This window comes from Hypanus sabinus, chromosome 10, assembly GCF_030144855.1.
Source record: "Hypanus sabinus isolate sHypSab1 chromosome 10, sHypSab1.hap1, whole genome shotgun sequence".
NCBI classification, from domain to species: domain Eukaryota; kingdom Metazoa; phylum Chordata; class Chondrichthyes; order Myliobatiformes; family Dasyatidae; genus Hypanus; species Hypanus sabinus.
The window spans coordinates 39,901,320-39,924,030 of NC_082715.1; the positions used below are offsets into that span (position 1 = coordinate 39,901,320).

The 22,711-nt window shown below is 40.0% G+C and overlaps 1 protein-coding gene across 13 annotated transcripts in view; it reads left to right on the forward strand.

Moving 5' to 3' along the window:
• Nucleotides 1–22,711, forward strand: part of LOC132400603 (dystrobrevin beta) — a 488,265-nt gene that overhangs the window by 155,019 nt on the left and 310,535 nt on the right. For 12 of the 13 annotated variants that reach the window (XM_059981722.1, XM_059981724.1, XM_059981723.1 and 9 more), the window contains 2 exons: nucleotides 14,121–14,201; nucleotides 21,785–21,998. In XM_059981722.1, coding sequence (XP_059837705.1) covers nucleotides 14,121–14,201; nucleotides 21,785–21,998 — 295 coding nt within the window. Of the gene's footprint in view, nucleotides 1–14,120; nucleotides 14,202–21,761; nucleotides 21,999–22,711 lie in introns of all 13 variants that reach the window. The other variant, XM_059981731.1, reaches the window with a different exon arrangement.

Genomic DNA, 22,711 nt, shown 5'->3' on the forward strand with positions numbered 1-22,711 from the left:
AAATACACACACTTCAAACTACCTGTCCTGTCGTGCCTATTGCTTTGCTCCTGTCTGTTGTTACTGGCACTTCCTTACCATCCCTCCACATTCTGACCTGCTGTTTGGTTCCCATCTCCATGCTAAACTCGTTCAAACCCATCCAGAGTGGCACTAGCGAGCGTCCACACCAAGATATTGGTTCCCCTGTAGTTTAGGTACAACCCACCCTGGTACAGGTCACCTCTGCCCCAGAACAGGTTCCAGTGAACTAAGAATCTGAAATCCTGACCCCTGCACCAGAGACTAGTTCTTTTCAAATGGCTTCTATCCTGCAATGATGCCATTCCCTCACCTACTAATTTGAAGAATTAGCTAATTCCCATCTTTTAACCATTTTGTTTGAATGACTAGAATTCACTATTTAATCACTTCATCTTTTACTTGCCTTTGAGTGTGTCTGCCTATTCATTGTTTCATATTGAAATAGTATAATGTCACTTTTTATGATATATTGCATCTGGTCATTAGCTACCAGTTCTGTGGACTTCTTCCTGTGTCATCTACCCCTCTAGGCAGGCAAATCTTGAGATTTCGTTAATAATATCCACGTTCAAATCATCTGTGCACAGCAGGAAACAAACGTAGACCATGTTTGAACTTGAGCAGGCCTTTAATCCGCAACCTTCTGACCCGGAAGTTAAAGAGCTGCCAGTGAAGCCAGGTCATTGAGTGAAAGGAACTTAATATAACTAGTCTCTCAACAGACCTCCATCAGCAGTCGAAGTTACTGAAGACCATACTTGTCCATTTGACCTATCTCTTGACCTGCTGCAGGGGCCATTTTAACAAAAGCTGTTTTGCAATTCATATGTGCATCTGGAAAGTTAGAGATGCAAACAAGTTAACTTGTATTGTTTGTTTGTATTGTTAACTTGTATGTATTGTTTGATACCAATTACAGACCAGTCATCCTAGATCCATTATTATGCTTGCAACTGGTATGTTGTTAATAGTACTTATTGCGATTCTGGCATTTGTTCAGCAAAAAATAGATTTAACTGGCTTGGGTTTTTGTTGTCAGTGGTGAAGCAATGGTATTCATTTCTGACATCAAAGGAAACAAAGACAATATTAGTAATTTGTTGGTGTGGAATTTTCCGATTTGTTGCACGGATTGCCAGAGGTGTGGTTGTAGAGAATGTTGGCAGTCACGATGCAACTAATCACACTGAAGAATTGTATAGCACAAAGCTGAATTTTGAGTGGAGTTGTGTATTTGTTTTCAGAGTGAAGAAATTAAACTTCAGTGAGATTAATGTGGGAGATAAATAGCAAAATATTTCAATAAGATACTTGTTCTTATAAGATGTGGAATAGTGAATGCATGGCAATGAGATATTTTGGATTTGGAAGAGTAGTGAGGGGAACTTCAGATAGATGAAAGGCATCCTGTGAACCTTTGGGCCAGTGATGGAAATAAAATCTAAAATGCTATAAGAGGGAGACCATACTCCAACTGGACTCAGATTTGGGATTGAGAAAACTCATTGCTTTTGCTCTTGGAAGGGCTAAGCTGGAGTCTGAATGGAAATTTTCAAGAAATAATTTGGGTTAACAGTATTTAAATGTGTCTATAAGACAATAGTTAACAAGTTAATCTACCGGGATGTGCACATTGAACTCAAATATGTAACAGGACCGTCACCATTTCATCTGTCGTTACTGCAGTATTGAGGTAATAACTGTTAATAAATTGTGGAGAGACATCAGAGCCTTCTGAAGTAACAAATGGGTTGAGAGGGGGTGTTTTCCATTTGTTGGGAAATATATAAATGAGGGTTACAAATTTTTAAAAAAGAGCTGTTCTTGATCAACTTCGTAGAGAGGTGAGATTTCCTTCATGCAATGTGCTGTATGCTATTTCAGAAATTATTTGAGGCAGTAAGTGTACTGATTTTCAATAGGAGATTTGATGAGTAAATGAGACAAAAGAGATAAAAAATTAGTCTTGTATTCTGAGCTGAGGTGCATAGACGTGGATGAAGCTAATGGAGTCTGTTACTCTGCTGTACATCCTGCACAACATAACTTTATTTCTCCTTCAAAGCATACCATAAAATTAAGAGGCATGACTGAATCTGAACTGAACGGAAATGAAATGTATGCTTTCTGTTTTTTCTTCCTCCTTTCCATCTCGCCATTGGTTAAAGTCATTTTTTTAATTCTTCTGACGATCTTGATGCATTCCTCTTTACAACCTCAGAGCTATTGAATATGTAAGGATTGAATTTTAGCAAATCATTTCAGTATTTTCCGTTATCAAAATAGATTACTTTGCAGATGCATCCTACCACCCATCCAAACTTGGTTTGGCTGGCAATTTAGAGGGCTCATTAAATCTTCAGATTGCAGATAATGTACAAATCTGATTATTTAGAAGGCTTTTCTTTTGTATATTGGCTGCGAAGCTGGGCAAGTTGTTTGCTTTATTTCCCATACACCGTGTCCTGTTTTTTCCTGAGCGAAATAGTGAGTTAACAGATTAACGACTTGAGGTGCAGAGAAACATGATGAGGATTTAATATGTTTTCTCCTTTCATACAATGTAAGCACTTATTGTATTGCCAAAGTCACTGAATGTGACTTCAGGCTTCCGAGGTGAAGTGAATGATAATTATTTAATATCCCATAAAGACACAAGGGGTGATGTTGAGATTCTCATCTGGTTAATCATCACCAGCTACTTTTTACTTCTCTGCCAATGCTGGTATTGAATGACATTGGAATTCATATACTCTGGTAGACAGAATTTTGTTTCTTTTATTTCTTGACATGACGTTTTGTTAATCTGGATCAGCTTGTTCAACCTGAGGTATGGCTTATGGGATTCTCTTCTATTGAAAAAATCAAATATAGTTTATTATATTTGTCCATAAAGATCCAGGCTAGTTACTTTGCAGCGTTTAAAATGAATTGCTTCCACTGGCATTAGGCAGGAGTCATGTGTAAAATCTTTCATACTTGCATCAGAGTTCAGGGTGGCCTTGGGAAAAGCTCTGGTGACATTTTCCTTCCCAACAAGATTGGTAAATGGCAGGAAGCTGCTTAACTTGTTGGGGCGGTTTGAATAATCTTGATCCTGCAACCAACCAATGTTTGCCCGTAAAGTCTAAGAAGAAAATTTATCAGATTGTGATCAGGAACTGAATCTGTTGGTCCAGTGCCAACGTAGAAGCCCAGTGCACTAATTACAATTACTAATAACTGCTCAATAAAGGTGAATTATTTAAGTACATGGAATGGATTGAATCTGGGATCTTTGTGGACTCCTTTTTAGCATTGCATGTTTTGGAGTCTCCTGTATGTATCACTTGTCCTGTTTTCAGGATGTATTGAATAATATTGATAGGGTGAGTGAGAATGAAAATCAGGATGTTTTGGCTAACTTGTACAGTCACACATGTAAGCTAACTCATCATTGAGCAAATGCGTTTTTGAGGAAAGAGATTTTTCAGAAGAAATGCACAACTCCAGTAACAAATATATCTCACTGCTCATTTCAAGCAAGTTCGACTGTTGAGTTACTTCAGATCGAATCAAAGTCTGCACCATTTTATGTAGCAGATTGAATGAAGCATGTAGCTGGTTAGATTAAAAGCAGCAATGATAAACCACAGTGGCCTCCTTGAATCAAACAAGTCTGGCAAAAAGCAGCCAAAGTTGATGTGCATCTGAGCAATTTGCTCCTTCCCATTTCAGTTTTGCTTTTTGAACTATCAGGAAAATGATAGACCTTATTGCTCTGCATTAGGACACAGAGAAAATTGTAGAAGGCTTATAAAAGCAAAAAGCACATTATGTAGACTACTTCAAAAGAATAACAGTCAAATGGAAGTAGCCATTTTTAATGGGGTGTGATCATAATTGGCTCAAGTAAATTGGAAAAAAAGGCCTGGCAGTTGGAACTGTAACACACACAAAATGCTGGTGGAACGCAGCAGGTGTTATTAAATCGACTAACATTTTGTGTGTGTTGCTTGAATTTCCAGCATCTGCAGATTTCCTCGTGTTTGAGGTGGAACTGTAGTTAACAAATGGGAGAGGGATATTTCAGTTCTGCATTTTCAGGAAGTAGGGAGGGTAAAGAAAATTAAAGTTAAAGGCAGTGTCCCCTGGATGACCAAAGAAAATAGGAGTAGAGATGAACTAAAAACATCTGATGAATGCCAGGTTGTTAACACAAATGAGATGCAGACTGATAATGGAAAGTTCAGAGAACAAACAAAAAGAAAATGCAGGTGGTAAAGGCAGAGCATGAGAAAAAACAAACAGCAAGTGGAAAAGGGAATCCAAACACTCTCTTCGTGCATATAAGGCAATAAGACATACGAGCAGAATTAGGCAATTTGGCGCATCGAGTTTGCGCTGCCATTTCATCATGGCCAATCCATTTCCCTCCCAGCCCTATTCTCCTGTCTTCTCCCCATATTCTTTTATGCCCTGACTAATTAAGGACCTGTCAACCTCCACCTTAAATGCACCCAATGACCAGGCCTTGTCAGCCACCTGTGGCAGCGAATTTCACAGTTTCCCCACGCTCTGGCTGAAGAAATTCCTCCTCACCTCTTAAATGGATGTCCCTGTATTCTGAAGTTGTGACCTCTGGTCCTAGACTCCCCCACCAAAGGAAACATCTTTAACACATCCACCGTACCGAGGCCTTTCAATATTCAATTGAATATTCAATCATTCAGAATCTCAGTGAGTACAGACTCATAACCTTCAGTCTTTGCTCATATGATAACTTATTCATTCCCAGAATCATTATCGTGAACCTCCTCTTAACCCTCTCCAGTATCAACACGTCCTTTGTGAAATAAGGGTCCCAAAATTGCTCACAATACTCTGTGAGGCCTCACCAGTGCTTTATAAACCCTCAGCATTACCTCCTTGCTTTTATACCACTTCCTAGTGCACTCGAACCGGCTCACAAATAGCCAGCGCGCCGGCACAAAGGCCAGTCCCAAAAGGGCGCCAGGTCTGCTTCACCAACAAAGGGAAAAGCGGGACTGTGAGTATGTGCCCCCTACAGCATCTGCGCCCGGGGAGGGCGGGATCAGGGAGGCTTTAAAGCGAGGCTGTGAAATTCGAATAAAATCTTCTTTAACTGCAGTTTACCGACTCCGTGTTGTTATTTTAACACTGCGTGTAGCACACCGCTACACTAGTACACTTGCAATGAATGCTGACATTGCATTCGTTTTCATCACCAGCAATTCAACCTGCAAATTAACCTCAGGGATCCCAAATCGCTTGGCACCTCGAGGTTTTTTAATTTTCTGCCATAGAAAATAGTCTACACTCTTATTCCTTCTACTAAAGGGTGTGACTATGCACATCCCAACATTATTCTATCTGCCATCTCTTTATCTGTTTTCCTCATCTGAGTACTTCTGTAGCCTCTCTACTTCCCAACCACTAACTGGCCAATAATTTTATTTCTTCGGCCCACCTCCATTCTTAAAGATTGAAGTGACATTGGTAATTTTCCAGTCCTCTGGAACCATGTCAGAATCTTTTGATTCTTGAAAGATCGGAACTAATGCCTCCACAGTCTCTTCAGCTACCTCTTTTCGAACACTGGGGTGTAGTCCATCAGGTCCAAGTGACTTATCGACCTTCAGACCTTTCAGTTTCTCAAGCACCATCTCCTTAGTAATAGTAACTGCACCGATAATCTGCCCCTTGACACTTTTGAACTTTTGGCATGCTACTCGTGTCTTCCACAGTGAAAACTGATGCAAAATACTTCCCAGTTCATCTGCTGTTTCCTTGTCCCCCACTACCATCTCTCCAGCATCATTTTCCAGTGTCCAATATCTACTCTTGCCTCTCTTTTGCTCTCTATATACCTGAAAAAAATTCAGAATTATTTTTGATATTGGCTAGCTTACCTTCATATTTCATCTTGGATTGATGAAACCTCACTCTCAATTTAGGTGGATGGGCCCCTAATCTGCTTCTCTTTCTTTACTGTGATTGTTCTCCACTCCACTCCACTCAGCTGACTTTATTATGACTGTGCCTCGACCATACCCCAACTTCACCTCATACCGGCACCTTTCGACCGATCTTCGACTCAGGTGTACCTTAGTTATCCTCTTTAATTGTTTACTGTGATCGTTTGCCATAATTTGCTACTGAAAAAGTGTTGTTATTAAAGTATTTTGTTGTATTTCTTGTTTTGGGAACTGTGAGTGAGTTGTATCCTGCCCTCAGCAGTACCATCTCCACTGAGTGGGAAGAGATTGTTTGTGAACAGAGGGAAAATAGCAAAGATGAGCTCTGTGCTTGTTTGGGGGAAAAATGAGCAACATTGCTATTGACGCTTGGATTCCCTGGGCCACCACCAGTCAGAGTGGAGAGGGAGCATTCTGAATGGTCAAGGGATCTTGGCATCAATGCACAATCGAGTAATTGAATGGTAGGAGTTTGCTGCCTCACACACCATCCACTCTTCTGCACTGTCAGGCATGTTTGGCCCTATCTGCTGAAGTATGCACTTCCGAATTCAGAACTCTCAGAACTGGAGTGGAAAGAAGTAATTCTTGATCCAAAAGAGAACAGATATTTTGCCAATTGGTTTTGCTAGGTTTTACTTGCAAGAAATGGTTATTCCTGGTTTGACTTGGACCATAAGCAGAATTAGGCCATTTGGCCCATTGAGTCTGTTCTGTCATTACTTCATAGCTGATCCAATTTTCCTCTCAGCCCTAATCTCCTGCCTTCTCCCCGTATCCCTGCATGCTCTGAACAATCAAGAACCTATCAACCTCTGCCTTAAATATACATAAAGACTTGGCTTCCACAGCTGCTTATGGCAAAGAATTCCACAGATTCACCACCACTTTTTGGCTAAAGAAATTCCTCCTCATCTCCATTCTAAAAGGACGTCGCTGTATTCTGAGGCTGTGTCCTCTGGTCTTAGACTGTCCCACCATAGAAAATGTCCTCTCCACATCCACTCTATCAATGCTTCTCACCATTTGATAGGTTTCAATGAGGATACCCCTCATTCTTCTGAATTGAATACAGGCCCAGAGCCATCAAATGCTCTTCATAGGACAAACCATTCAAACCTGGAATCATGTTTGTGTAGTTTCAGCACATCTTTTTTAAGATTAGGGGCCCAAACCTGCTCACAATACTCCAAGTGAGGCTTCACCAGTGTTTATAAAATATTGCATCCTTTTTTTTATATTCTAGTCCTCCTCAAATGAATGCTAACATTGCATTTGCCTTCCTTACCACAGACTCAAACTGCAAATTAACCTTTAAGGAATCCTGCACAGGCCAAGTCCCTTTGTACCTCTGTTTTTTTTTGTATTTTGTCTCTATTTAGAAAATCGTCAACCCTTTCATTTCTACCAAATTGCACTTCCCAACACTGTATTCCATCTGCCATTTCTTTGCCCATTCTCTTAATCTGTCTAAGTCCTTCTGTAGCCACTCTACTTCATTAAAACTACCTGCTCCTCCACCTATTTTCTGCAAACTTTGCATCAGAACTATCAATTCTATCATCCAAGTCATTAACAGGTAATGTAAAAAGGATCGGTCCCAACACAGACCCCTGTGGAACTCCACTAGTCACTGGCAGCCAACCAGAAAAAGGCTCCCTTTATTCCCGCTCTTTGCCTCCTGCCAGCCAGCCTCTGTTAGAATCATCCATGCTAGAATCTTCCCTGTATTACCATGGGCTGATGGTATTAAACTGCAGTACAAGACATTGGTGGGACCATGCACATGTGTAGTTCTGATCACTTAGCCTTAGCGAAGGATGTGTATGAGCTGGAGAGGATGCAGATAGATTTCACAAAGATGGCAGAGTGACTGGATTGTTTGAGTTATTAGGAGAGACGGGATTGGGACTGTTCTTCCTGGGGTGACCTATGGATGTTTTACAACATAATGAATGGCAGAGATAAAATGGATTGTTGCAGTTTTTTTTTAATCCCAGGGTAGAACAGTCAAAAGCTAGAGGCTATAGGTTTATGGTGAGTGGGGAAGGGATTAAAAGGGAACTTTACAGTGGGTGGAGGAGGAGCAAGTTTGTTCACACAAAGCGAGCTTGGAACAAGCTGCCATAGGCAAGGGTGACCACAATGATTAAAGGACATAAGGGTTGGGAAAGTTTGAGGATATTGGTTAACACATTTGCAACAAAGAGCTTGTTCTTGTGCTGAAGCACCAAGACTACTTATTTTAATAGTTTGCATGCCTTGTAGGGCAGGTTTGTTGAAGTCTAAATACCTAGGATTGTTAATTAATAAGATAAATTTCTTGAGGCGCTTTTGGTACCAAGATTCAATTAGGCTCATATCTTTGTTTTCCCAATATTTACATATTGCAAAAGATGACATTTAAAAATGTGTTTTCTGAGAATTCAGTTTGTTTGGGTCATTAATCAATGAAAACCCATGTTTTGTCAACAAGTTGAATAGTTGTTCCAATTACTTGGTGTTAATATTCAACGTACCTAAGCTTGCTCATGATACAATATCCTAAGCTTGCTCATAGACTCTGTGCAGATTACAGAGGAGGTTACCCTGAGGCAAATCAGGCCGGACAAACCCCAGTGCCTGACAAGGTGTTCCCTCAGACCCTACAGGAGGCAAGTGCAGAAATTGCCAGGCCCCTCGCAGGGATATTTAAATCATCCTCAGCGACAGGAGAGGTACTGGAGGATTGGAGGACAGCCGGTCTTATTCTGCTGTTTTAAGAAGGCTCTAAACAGAAACCAGGAAATTATGGCTGTTGAGTCTGACATCAGTTGTGGGAAAGTTATAGGAAGGTATCCTAAGGGATTGGGTACTTAAGTTTTTGGATAGACATGGACTGATCAAAGACAGTCAGCATGGTAGGTCATGTCTAACCAATCCTATTGAGTTTTTTGAGGAAGTTACCAGGAAAGTAGATGAGGCAAGTCAGTGGATGTTGTCTACATGGCCTTTAGTAAAGCATTTGACAAGGTCCTGCATGGGAGGCTGATCAAGAAGGTTCAGTCGCTCAGTATTCAAAACAAGATTGTAAATTGAATTAGATATTAGCTTTGTCGGAGAACCCAGAGAGTGGTTGTAGAGACTGGCCTCTCTGACTGGATGCCTGTGACTAGTTGTGTACCACAGGGATCGGTACTGTGTCCTTTGTTGTTTGTCATTTAGATTAATGACCTGGATGATAATGTGGTTTACTGGATCATCAAATTTGCAAACGATTACAAGATTTGGGTGCAGTGGACAGTGAGGAAGGCTATCATGGCTTGCAGAGGGATCTGCATCAGCTGGAAAATGGTAGATGGAATTTAATGCAGACAAGTGCAAGGTTTTGCACTTTGGTAGGACCAACCAGGGTAGGTTTTACTCAGTAGGGCTCTGAGGAGTGTGATTGAACGAAGAGATCTAGGGATACAGGTCCAAAATTCATTGAAAGTGGCGTCACACTTAGATAGGGTTGTAGAGAGGCTTTTGGCAAATTGACCTTCATAAATCAATTTATTGAGTACAGAATATGGGATGTTATGTTGAAGTTGTATAAGACAGTGAGGCCTGATTTGGAGTATTGTGTGCAGTCACCTACTTACAGCAAAGAAGTAAACAAGATTGAAAGAGAAACATAGAAACATAGAAAATCTACAGCACAATACAGGCTCTTTGGCCCACAAAGTTGTGCCGAACGTGTCCCTACCTTAGAAATGACTAGGGTTACCCACAGCCCTCTATTTTTCTAAGCTCCATGTACCTATTCAGAAGCCTCTTAAGAGACTCTATCATATCTGCCTCCACTGCCGCCGCCAACAGTCCATTCCACACACTCACCACTCTCTGCATTAAAAAACTTACCCCTGACATCTCTTCTGTTCCTACTCCCTAACACCTTAAACCTGTGTCCTCTTGTGGCAACCATTTCAGCCCTGGGGAAAAGCTTCTGACTATCCACATGATCAATGCCTCAAGAGTGCAGAGAAGATTTACAAAGATGTTGCTGGGTCTGGAGGAACTGAGTTATAAGGGAAAATTGAATAGGTTAGGTCTGTACCAGATCAAAAGACCATAAGATATTGGAGGAGAATTAAGTCATTTGGACAATTGAGTCCGCTTCGCTATTTCATCATGGCGGATTCATTTCCCTGTCCCCGAGTCTCCTGTTTTCCCCCAGTATCTTTCCATGCTCATAAATTTATCAACCTCTGCCTTAAGTATACATCAAGACTTGGCCTCCACAGCTCCTGTGGCCACAATTTCCACAGATTCACCACTATGCCTAAAGAAAGTCCTCCTCATCTCCGTTCTAAAAAGACGCTCCTCTATTCTGAGGCTATGTCCTCTAGTCTTAGACTCTCCAACCATAGGAAACATCCTATCCACATCTATTCTGTCCAGGCCTTTCACCATTCAATAGGATTCAATGAGGTCACCCTTCATTCTTCTGAATTTGGGTGAATATCGGATCAGAGCCATTCAATCCTGGAATCATTTTCATGAATCTCCTTTGAACTCTCTCCAGTTTTCAGCACGTCCTAAGATAAAGGGCCCAAACCAACTCATAATGCTCCAAGTGAGGCCTCACCAGTGCTTTATAAAGTCTCAAAATTGCATCCTTGATTTTATATTCTGCTACCAAAGTGTATAACCATACACTTCCTGACCCTGCATTCTATCTGCAATTTCTTTGCCCATTCTCTTAATCTGTCTGAGTTCCCCTGTAGCCTATTTACTTCCTGAAAGATAACTGCCACTCCACTTATCTTTGTATCACCTGCAGACTTTGTAACAAACCCATCAATTCAGTCAACCAGATCGTTGACATATAACGTAAAACGAATAGGTCCTAACACGGGCCCCTGTGGAACACCACTAGTCGCCAGCAGCCAACCAGAAAAGGCTCCCTTTATTCCTGTTCTTTACCTTCTGCCAATTAGCCACTGTCTTATTCATGCTGGAGTCTTTCCTATAATACTGTGGCCTTGTTGCTTGTTGAACAGCCTCATGTGTGGCACCTTGTGAAAGGCCTTCTGAATATCCAAGTACATAACATCAACTGATTCTCCTTTGTCTACCCGGTTTGTTATTTCTTCAAAGAATTCCAACAGAATTCTTTAGAATATAGAAGATTGAGTGGAGATTTGATGGAGGTATACAAAATTATGAGGGGTATAGATAGGGTAAATGCAAGCCAGCTTTTTTCACTGAAGTTGGATGGGACTGGAACCATTGGTCATGGGGTAAGGGTGAAAGAAAAGAATTTTAAGGGGAACACAAGGAGAAACCTTTCCACTCAAGGGTCATGAGACTGTAGAATGAGCTGACATTGCAAGTGAGTTCAATTTCAATGTTTAAGAGAAGTTTAGATAGGTACATGGATAATAGAGGCCTGAAGGGTTATGTTCCCGGTGCAGGTCGTTGGAAGTAGGCAGTTTAAATGGTTTTTAGCATGGACTAGATGGGCAAAGGGCCTGTTTCTGTGTTGAACTTGGTTATGATTCTCTGACGGTTGGCTGAATCTAAGGTGATAATGAATCAGCATATAGGAGAGAAATTGAAAATCTGGCTGAGTGGTGCCACACAACAACCTCACACTGAATGTCAGCAAGACCAAAGCTGATTATTGACTGGAGGGGAAAGAAACTGAAGGTCTGTGAGTTGGTCCGCATTAGGGGATTGGAGGTGTGGAGCTTTGAATTCCTCAGTGTTATTGGATGTCCTGGATCCAGCGTGTAAATACTATTACCAAGAAGGCGCGACTGTCTCTACTTTCTTAGAAGTTTGCGCAAGACTTTCACAAACTTCTGTAGATGTACAGTGCAGAGCATTCTGTCTGGTTACGTGACATCCTGATATGGAAACACCAATGCCCAAGACTGGAAAAGTCTTCCAAAAGTGGGGACTAAGCATGCAGCCTTGTGGTCCATCTATGCTGATGAAGATCATGGAGGAGATGATGTTGCATATCCGAACAGACTGGGGTCTACATGAGGAAATAGAGGATCCAGTTACACAAGGAAGTATTGAGACCCAAGTCTTGGAGTGTATTGATTATTTTTGAGTAGATGATAGTGTTGAATGAAGAGCATCCTGATGCATGCACCTTCACGGTCCATATGTTCCTGGAATGAGTGAAGAGCAATGGAATTGCCTTTGCTGTTGATATATTGTGACTGTAGGTGAACTGGAGTGGACCTAAGTTGCTGCTCAGGCTGAAGTTGATAATGCTTCAAATCCCAGTGGATGTAGGTGGTGCTGAATGACAGTTATTGAGTCAGGTTGCCATGTTCTTCTTGAAGCAAGTGGGTATCTCAGACTGCCGAAGCAAGAGGTTAAAGATATCAGTGAACGCTTCTGCCATTAGGTCAGCTCAGGTCTTTAGTACTTGGCCAGGTACCCCATCTGGGGCGGATGCTTTCTATGGATTCACCCTCCTGAAGGATGGTTTCACATCGACCTCAGAGACTGACATCACAAGTTTGTCAGGGTTGTGAGAGTTCGTGAAGGTGCCTGGGTGCTTTTTTTTTGGTCAAAGCGAGCATAAAAGGCATTGAGCTCATCTGGGAGTGAAACCCTGTTGTCACATACTGGTAACACACACAAAGTGCTGGTAGAATGCAGCAGGCCAGGCAGCATCTGTAGGAAGAAGTACAGTTGACGTTTCGGGCCGAGACCCTTCGTTAGGTCTAACGGAAAAAAGAGGTAGTAAGAGATTTGAGAGGGGGAGGGGAAACCCGAAATGATAGGAGAAGACAGGAGAATGTGTTTGCGTTGTCACATATACTGTATGACATTGGCTTTACTTTGGAGGAAGTAATAGCATCCAAGCCTGCTACTTTGAATGTGAAATGGCTTTCCGGAGTTCCTAACAGGATTTGATTGGTTGCCAGACTTGAATGCTACCGATTTGGTCCTCAGCATGCTGTGGGTCTCTTAGTTCATTCAGGGCTTCTGGCTGGGGAAGATTCTAAATGATTTTGTGGAGACACACTTCATCTATGACTGACTTTATAAAGTCCATGACATCTGTGGTACATTTATTCAGGTCCTGTGAGTCCTTAAACATGACCCTGTATACTGACTTAAAGCAGTCCTTTAGCAACTCCTCTGCCTCCTGTGACCCACCTCTGGAGTAAATGATGAAATACAAGTACATTGATAATAAATTTGCTTTGTACTTTGAACATTTTGTGCCAGTGTTGTGATTTGAATTCATACAGATGCAGTATAATGATTACTTATTAAGGAAGAATGTTTTCAGTTTAATTGTTTGGTAATTGGTATTTTAAAGAACCAAACTCTTGTAGGACAATGACAAACTTAACCAAAGTGTAACGAAAAACATAGCAAATGCTGTTGAACTCAGATGATAAAAACCGTAAGTGTAGGAATCAGCTGGTGTTAAAGAAGAAAAGATTTTTTTTATCTTCTGGGTTGTGGATCAGACAATCTCAATGTCTAAATCAACGTAATCACCTGGGTTTTTAAGTAATTTATTTTCTTCCACCTTACAAAATCTTCAGTGGTTTTGCCTCACAGTATATTCTGGTTGTTTAAATAGTGAGATCTGGAGCTTTGGTTCTACGGTTTGAAAAACATCAACCGAACTTTTTAGATAATATTTTTAACCTGCATTATTCATACACAAATTGCGAATTAACAATATAAAAAAGTTATTTCCAACCTCTATGATGGGAATCAGAATGATATCTATAATTATTGTGTTATATGAAGTGAAATTTGTTGCTTTGTGGCAGTAACACAGCATAAATTTACTATGAATTACAAAGTAAATGGAAAAGCCTAATGAGGTAGTGTTTATGGGTTCATGGACCTTTCAGAAATCTGATAGTAGAAGAAGAGAAGTTAGTTCTGAATTATTGAGTGTGGGTCTTCAGGCTCCTGTACCCAGCTCCCTGATGGTAATAATGAACAGAGAGCATGTTCTGCATGATGATGGATGCCATCGCCTTGCTCTTCCATTTAACTAATAACATTTATTGGTGATGTTGAAAATATCTTTATTATCATTGCATCATCAAAACTTTGGTCATTTTGATTCCTGTTCTTCAGATTTCTTGTTTCTCATTCCAGGGGCTCAAAACTATGATGTGATCCGGCTGTCCACCTATCGGACAGCATGCAAGCTGCGGTTTGTGCAAAAAAGATGCAATCGTAAGTTTTGGCTCCAAGTAATTTCCTTTAATCTGAAGAGTTGAATTATTGGGTAGAGGTGGGTCACTGAGTCAAAGGAAACATTGAATGTTTGGGATGTCCAGGACAGGTCATTGGCATTTCTTTGATTTGTTTTATCTGAGATGAATTTAAGGTAAATTCCTGATGGAAAAGATGAGACGTCTGGGGTGTCCTGGCCAATGTTTACTGTCCTACTTAATCAACAACATCAAAACACATGCACCTGGATTTTGCAATTCTTCAAGGGATCAATTTCACTCGCAATTAGGAATTTGTTGTGCTGTGTTGACATGACATACGACAAAAACATTTAAAAATATAAAGACATGTACAAAGATAAGTTAGAGGTTAAAGTATGAATACAGTAAAGATAAGCATAAATACATACGAGGTTGTATCTACGATGTAAACATATTATAAAAAGTGCTTTAAAGTATTTTCAGTGCAAAGCAGTGACAGAAGTAATAGATAGAGAGGGTGGGTGGGCCTGACTAGAATGGTTGATCAGATTAACTGTCGAGGGTGGGGGAGAAAGCTTTAAGATGGTGTAAAGCATTTGTTTGAATAACCCTATGGCGCTTTCCCAAAGGGAGCTTTTGGAAAATGCAGTTTACTTGGTGTTGATGATAAAATCTGTGGATTTGCCCCAATTATTGTCAAAACTCCCAGTAACAAAGATTTTTGCAGGAATGTAGATGTATGTAGCAATATGAAGGTTGCTGTCAACGTATCCCCATAGGGTGCTGTCAAGCACTGAGCTCAATACAGAATTGAAAGAGGGAACAAGATGTCAGCTTACTTGCCCAATACCTGAGGATGAAACTCATTGGAAGAACTCTGCACTTATTGAGAAGCACCCAAATAACACAGCATTAATTTAGACAAAATCCCATTGTTTTTAATTTTAAAAGATGTATTTTGAATTGTTTTGGATATCTTTTAAAATATGATCTTCTAAAGATTTTAATGTTGCTCTTTTTAAAAAACTGAACAATTCTGTTTATATCTTGTTAGATTCTAATGTTTTAATATACAGTTTCTTCAAAAATCAGGAAATGCACAAAACTTGTTTCATGATCGTTTTACTAAGTGTTAATAGACCAAAGACAGTTGAAAATGAGCAGTGATAGTTAAAAAGAGGGAGAGTCGAAAGATCTAAGAACTAAAATGGCACTGGCCTTGTGTACAGCTTTTTTATTCTACATGGATAAGGAAAATTTCATTCAAATTCGGAAATCAGGGTTAACCAATGAGAAAGCTCTTATTCAGATAATGCATTACCCAGAGAAGCTTCCAGAACTTCCTAGAACTTTACAAATATAACTAGGTAACGGATTGAACAACTGCATATACACACACGCACTCCACTGTGAAGCATAGTAAGCAGTTACATATATATAAGAACTACTTAAAATGCAAGCAGATAATTAAGTGTTAAGCTGCAAAGTAAATAACAATTAAACAGTCTAACCTAAGAATTAAACAGTTGGATCCAACAGTGAAGGAATATCATAACCTTTTGCTATGCTTTTCCTATTTGGCGAGTACCTGATCTTAAAGGATGATATGTTGCATTTGTTTACAGTATGTGACAAAATGGCATGGAAGGACATGGGGCAGAGATAACTTTGCGTGTATCATCTAGGTCAACATTTGGAGGATCACTGAAAACTCACTCTGATAAGCAGTATGAATTTGCACCATATCCATTGTTGTTAGCAGTTTCACGAGAAGATCTGCAGATGATGGAAAGCCAAGCAAAACACTCAAATTGCTGGAGTAATTCAACAGAAAGTCCTGATGAAGGGTCTTGCCCTGTAATATCGACTGTGTACTCTTTTTCACAGATGCTGCCTGGCTTGCTGAGTTCCTCCAGTGTTTTGTGTGTGTTGCTAGCAGTTTGATCATATCCTACTGCTGTTTGCCGTGTGTGACTGTGGCGAAGTTATTTATCAAGGTTCCTTCATCTCAATAGTGGAGACGCTTGAGAAGAAAGTTCTTCATTGGATGTAAGGGTTTTGGAACCTTCTGAAAGATGTGTGTAAGGTAACATAATCGGATATATCCCGTTCTTGGTCTTCTGCTGCTGCAGCCCATCCAATACCAAATAATTAGCCAACTGAGTAATTCTTCAATCTATTAATCGTTAGATTTACAGATTTTTGCTGAAGTACTAATGACTGCTTGGAGTTGGCCTCTTCAGTTTACAAAGCTATTTTTCACTCTGATGAACACAGTGTGCCACTCTCCATGCAATCCTATTCACTGTGCTGAAATGCATGCAAGGCATTTTATCTCATCTTTCAAGAAAAGAAAATTTGCTTGAGTTAAATAGCAGAGTCCTCTAATTAGTTAAGGGCTATTGTTACAGGACAGACATCTTGGGTCTTAGGGATTGCGCGATTAATAACACAGTGAGGTAGACCCTATTTATACTAATTGTACACGAAACCAATTTTATTTCTTCCTGCATTCTCATTAACTCCCCCCCCCCCCCCCAGAATCCACCACTAACCTACACAGTTGATTTACAGTGGCCAATTAACCTACCAGCCCACACATCTTTGGGATGTGGTAGGAAGAGGAAATACTTAAGAGTGTGGTGGCCGAAGGTCACACAGCAAAGTTAGGCTTAAGACAAAGAGAAATCCATTTTTATTTCAGGGAAAGGAGCAACATTCAGAATTAGAATCGGGTTTATTATCACCGTCATGTGATGTGAAATTAGTTAACAGCAGCAGCAGTTCAATGCAATACATGATCTAGTAGGGAGAGAAAATAAAATAAAAATAATAATAATAATATTAAATAAATAAGTAAATCAATTACGTATATTGAATAGATTTAAAAACATGCAAAAACAGAAATGCTGGATATTTAAAAAAAAAAGTGAGGTAGTGTCCACGGGATCAACGTCCATTTAGGAATCAGATGGCAGAGAGGAAGAAGCTGTTCCTGAATCACTGAGTGTGTGTCTTCAGGCTTCTGTACCTCCTACCTAATGGTAACAGTGAGAAAAGTGCATGCCCTGGGTGCTGGAGGTCCTTAATAATGGATGCTGCCTTTCTGAGACACTGCTGCCTTAAGATGTCCTGCATACTTTGTAGACTAGTGCCCAAGAAGAAGCTGACTAGATTTACAACCTTCTGTGGCTTCTTTCAGTCCTGTGCAGTAGCCCCACATGCCAGACAGTGATGCAGCCTGTCAGAATGCTCTCCACGGTACAACTATAGAAGTTCTAGAATGTATTTGTTGACATGCCAAATCTCTTCAAACTCCTCATAAAGTATAGCTGCTGTCTTGCCTTCTTTATAACTACATTGATATGTTAGGACCAGATTAGATCCTCAGAGATTCGGACACCCAGGAACTTGAAGCTGCTCACTCTCTCCACTTCTGATCCCTCTTTGAGGATTGATATGTGTTCCTTCGTCTTACCCTTCCTGCATCAGCTCTTTTGTCTTACTGACACTGAGTGCCAGGTTGTTGCTGCGACACCACTCCACTAGTTGGCACATCTCACTCCTGTATGCCCTCTCGTCACCACCTGAGATTCTACCAACAATGGTTGTATCATCGGCAAGTTTATAGATGGTATTTGAACGATGCCTAGCCACACAGTCAGGTGTATAGAGAGAGTAGAGCTAAGCACACAATCCTGAGGTGCACTGTTCAAAAAGCAGGCAGGTTAGTTGCAGCTTGCAAGTTTGAGAACGTCACAGAACTGGGCAGTGCTGTGAACTGTGAAGGTTGTGAAAGCTTTCAGCAGGATTTAATCAGGCTGGAACAGGTAGATGCGAGGTAGATGAGATGCATTTTGGTAAGAAGAAAAGGAAAGGAATGAAACTGCATTGTTTTTAATGGCTGACATGTCACATGGATAGCTTGGACAAGGTTTAACGCTCTGCAGTGAATTTATCATTGAACCTTTTGCCATTAATTTGTGTCTCAAACAAGTTGCCGCTGTTCCATAGTTAATAGTAGAGCGGTGGGATGTGAATAGCTTGGATGTTCAAATTAGACTCAGTGACTACCTCTCACCTGACATTTCTACAGAGTTTGCACGTAAACAGTAGAAGGTAGAATTGGCTTGACCTTGTTTTTAAAAATTTCTTTGAAGGTATTTTAATGCTCATACATCAGTGGCATTGAAATTGAAAATGTTTAAAGATTGCACGTTCTTAACCTTGCTGTTCCTATTCATTAAATAGATGGCCTAAATTGATATGGTCAGAAGATATAAATTCCTTGGTGTCAATGTAATGTATGCTGATGAGGTGGCAGTAATAAATCTCTCCATAATGGGTATAATTTCAGATGTAACTTTCCAATTATATACCAAAAAATCTCCACCACATCATGCGGGGCTTTACTCCCTGTTGTGTCCAATCACTCATGTTAATTTAAAACATCTAAAGGGCTCAGCTGCATGCCTGGAACAATAATTGTAATCAGAAAGATTTAAGAGCATAAATTGCCACAAAAAATGCAATACAAGTCCAATGAATGATCATAGTATCCAAACTTAGAAAGAAGAATTATGCTGTAATAATACACCTCTGGGAGTTTTGATCTCTGACAGAACTGCATGCCATCTTTTGTCCTCTGACTTTCGTTAGCCTGCAACAGTGCAGCAGCAGCTTAACTGTTTCCTGGAGGAGAGGAATGACCCCACTGCAAAGATCTGATTTAATTGCACAGAGCAGTTCATTTAATTTCAACGTTTCACCAGATGTGCATTCATGTGGGAGTTGGAGCAAACCAAGATGAGTGATTTGTCGTTGATTACATTCCAGAAGTTTTAAATACCATTGCCATTTGGATTTTCACTTTAAGATTTTAAACTTTTGTTACTTTATTGATCTGCTGAAATGCAGAGATTAAGAGAGAAAATGTGTGAATCGCTTCAGACACACCAATAATTCAGCCCTCACAAAATACTGGAGGAACTCAGCAGGCCAGGCAGCATCAATTGAGAAGAGTAAACAGTAGATGTTTTGGGCTGAGACCCTTCCTGCTGCATTTCTCCAGTATTTTGGATTTCCAGCGTCGCAGGTTTTCTTATGTTTGGTAATAATTCAACCCTACTATGCTTACTTTCAGAGACTATTCAGACATGAAAGAGATTTGACTTCCCAGTACTTGGATATGAAAGTGCAAGTTGGTTTGCTTCTTGAAAATCCTAGTACATGCCCAGTAAATCCTGTGGCTGTGTGCATGCATGTTTGTCCTTCTGTTGTGTTTTCACCATTTTGATTGGTAAATCTTTAACTGGGTGTAATACAGAAGGAAAATGAAAAACACTGAATCTTGTGACCCAATTAATGTGAAGATTTTGCATGATAGAAAGGCCTTAATGATATTGTTTTGGCTGAAGGAATTTGTATATCTGCTACCCAGGGCATTGATAGAATTTCAGGGAGGTGTTTTTCCTGATTGATTTTACAAGCTGGTTATTGGTACTCTGGAATGTATCAGGAATGTCTTTAGATTGATGGTTTCAAGATTTCAACCAGTCTTTCAGGGAATTCAGTATTGATTCCATGTCAGCATGGCGATAAGTTCTAGTATTGATTATGGGCGTGAATGTAGGTGGATAATTTTGTGGTGTAGGTGTCCTGCTATGTGGTTGAATCCAAGTAAATAATTCAAGTTGTCCTATCAATGCTACTAAAAGTTCATGAAGATCCCACCTGTGCTCTTTTCACTATCAATGACAATAAACACTTCCAGAGAAAGGAAGAAATAATACTCTTTTTCATGTGGTGCAGTTTTGACCTTGGAGCATCTCAAAGTTTTGTATTGCCTATGAAATTTTAAATGTTTTAAATGTAGGAACATACCAATTACATAAAACTCTCCACTTAATATATGATTGCAAAGATAACTTTCGATGTATCCCTTTGTCAGTCATCTGAGAATATGAGCTCAAGTCTTAACAGTTTTCTTTTTAATCAATAACCTTAAACATTTGAGGCAAAAATACTTAAAATAGATGCTAGTAAGTATTAAAATGAGGTGAGTGGGGGCAGATTAGGGTAAATTGACTGGTGGGATAGAGAGAGGAGATAACAGTGAAAGGGTCAAAGGAAGTGCAAGAGAGGAGGAAATAGGAACAAGGCAGAAAGTACAGAGGTGATGCAGAATAGCAGGGTGAAAGAGTAAATGTTCCCAAAACCAAGTTTGCCTTTATTCTTATCTTACTTCTACAGTGTTCTCCTGCTTGAAAGTTGGTCATTTGGATAATTTTCACTTGAGCAGTCAAACAGCATGTATAGAACAACTTCCTGAATGGAAGGAAAAGAAACAGTTTGTTTCCTTGTTCTCGGAGATGGCCAGGAATTTGATTCTGAATCTCATTTATGTTACAGACTGATAATATGGGTCATTATTGCAAATTGCTTCTTTTTGTATTCTTCAGAGAAAATACTTCCGGTAAAAATGTGCCATCCTGTGTTTGCATTATCTGATGAATTAAACATCCCTCTTTCTGACTTGGGGTTAGAATGTGTACAGGTTTTAAGGGTCTTGTGCCTTTGGGAAAAAATGCTGTAAGATATAAATATCAATACTGCTACTGTCAAAACAAAAGTATTGTGTAGAGTAACTGAGTGACCTTAGAAAATACTTTCTCTTTGCCATGTAATTTCACAGGAAATAAGATGATTAATAATTTAAATAGAAAACAAGCTACTGGTTAAAATCTTCCAATTTCATTGATGATTAGTAATTATTTTTCTGTGCTAGTAATATGAGGCATGGACTCAAAAGTTTAAAGATGGAAGTTCAGATTCTACATCTGCAATTTCAAAACTTGAATTCAGTGCAGCAAACAAATCTGAAAACCCTCAGTAGTCATTGGGAAAGGTACCAGACCCACAGCAAAATGTTTGTCTCTGAAATGGCGAGCAAAGTACTCATTTTGTGTCAAACTTCTCCGAAGAAAAATAGTGAAAGTAAACTACAAATAGATCATTTGATGTTGATGTAGGCAAATGATTGGGACATGATAAAGGCTTATCAAGCCCAGTTAGTCTTGTGAAGTTTCCCCTCGTTTCTCTAGGGATGTGCTAGCATTTGGAGATTTGGCCCAGATACAAAGTTCGATCAATCTTTTCAGTTTTCCGTTTCGTTCCAGTTGTGCCCATCCCAGAGAGAGCAGCACCATTTTGCATCTCTACCACCTTCCTTGCTGCTTCGGCTAATGTTCTTCATGGAAGATGGTGATTCATCAGCAGAGGGAGGGCAGTCAGCAGGAGGTTTGACATGTAACACTGGAACTATGACTGAAGAATCTGGAAGCACTCCCTCCTGGTGGATTTTCTTTACCTTCCTCATTGAATTAAAGGGGCCAAATTGAGAGGAATCTTTACACGCAGCAAAGGTCCTGTGGAAGTGGAGGTGAAGAATCCAGTGTATTTGCAAAGCAGTGCTGTAAAGGCTATGTTATAGTTGGTATCTGAAATGTATGTGTTCTCCTAATTAAATAATTTTAGGACTTGTGAGGCTATGTGCATATGTTTGTTTTTGCTTTGACAGTTCATCTTCCTTCTCGCCTACAGTCCATCTTGTAGATATATGGAACATGATTGAAGCTTTTCGGGACAATGGCCTCAACACCTTAGACCACAGCACAGAAATTAATGTATCTCGATTAGAGACCATCATTTCATCTATCTATTACCAGCTGAATAAACGCCTGCCAACCACCCATCAAATCAGTGTGGAACAGTCCATCAGCTTACTTCTCAATTTCGTCATTGCGGCATATGACAGGTCAGTGCCCAGCCAGTCTTGCACATAATGGTTGCCTTTTGGTGTCAGAGCATTGAATGTTAATTTTTCTTTTACAGTTCCTCTTAATATTCAAATCAAGTATTCTTTCTTTCCAAGTAATGTAGTTAATATTGCTTATAGCTTTCAGCTGTTTTAAGTCTGGTTATGTTGACTGGAACGTATCATCAGGGTTGGCAATTGGACTGACCTGAAATCTCACCCATATGCTGAAGCTACTCTTGGGAATGTTCTTCAGAGCTGTTGTCACTGGAGCCACTGATGAGGCTGGGAGAGTTTCTTCATGAGCCAAGGAATGATATAACAGGGAAGAAGATCATTAAGGTTATTGTGACACTCCCATTCACCTGCTTTTTCTTCTCCAGGGCCTGAAATTAATCCTCTTTTCAGCAACTACATAATTCTCTGCTGAAAGTTGGTTTTGAATCCCTTTTCTGTTAGTGTATTGCTGTTTAGAATGCAACATGCAAAGATATTTTACCTACAGTTCTCAAACCCTTTTTCTCAGGTTTCTGTATCTTGTACCATTTGAACCAGCTTTTCCTTTATTTATTCTATCCTGTCTTGAGTTAGAATGTAAAATATAGAAATCTACAGAACATGACAGGCCCTTCGGCCCACAACGTTGTACCGACCATGCAACCTACTCTAGAGGCTGTCTAGAATTTCCCTAGCACATAGCCCTCTATTTTTCT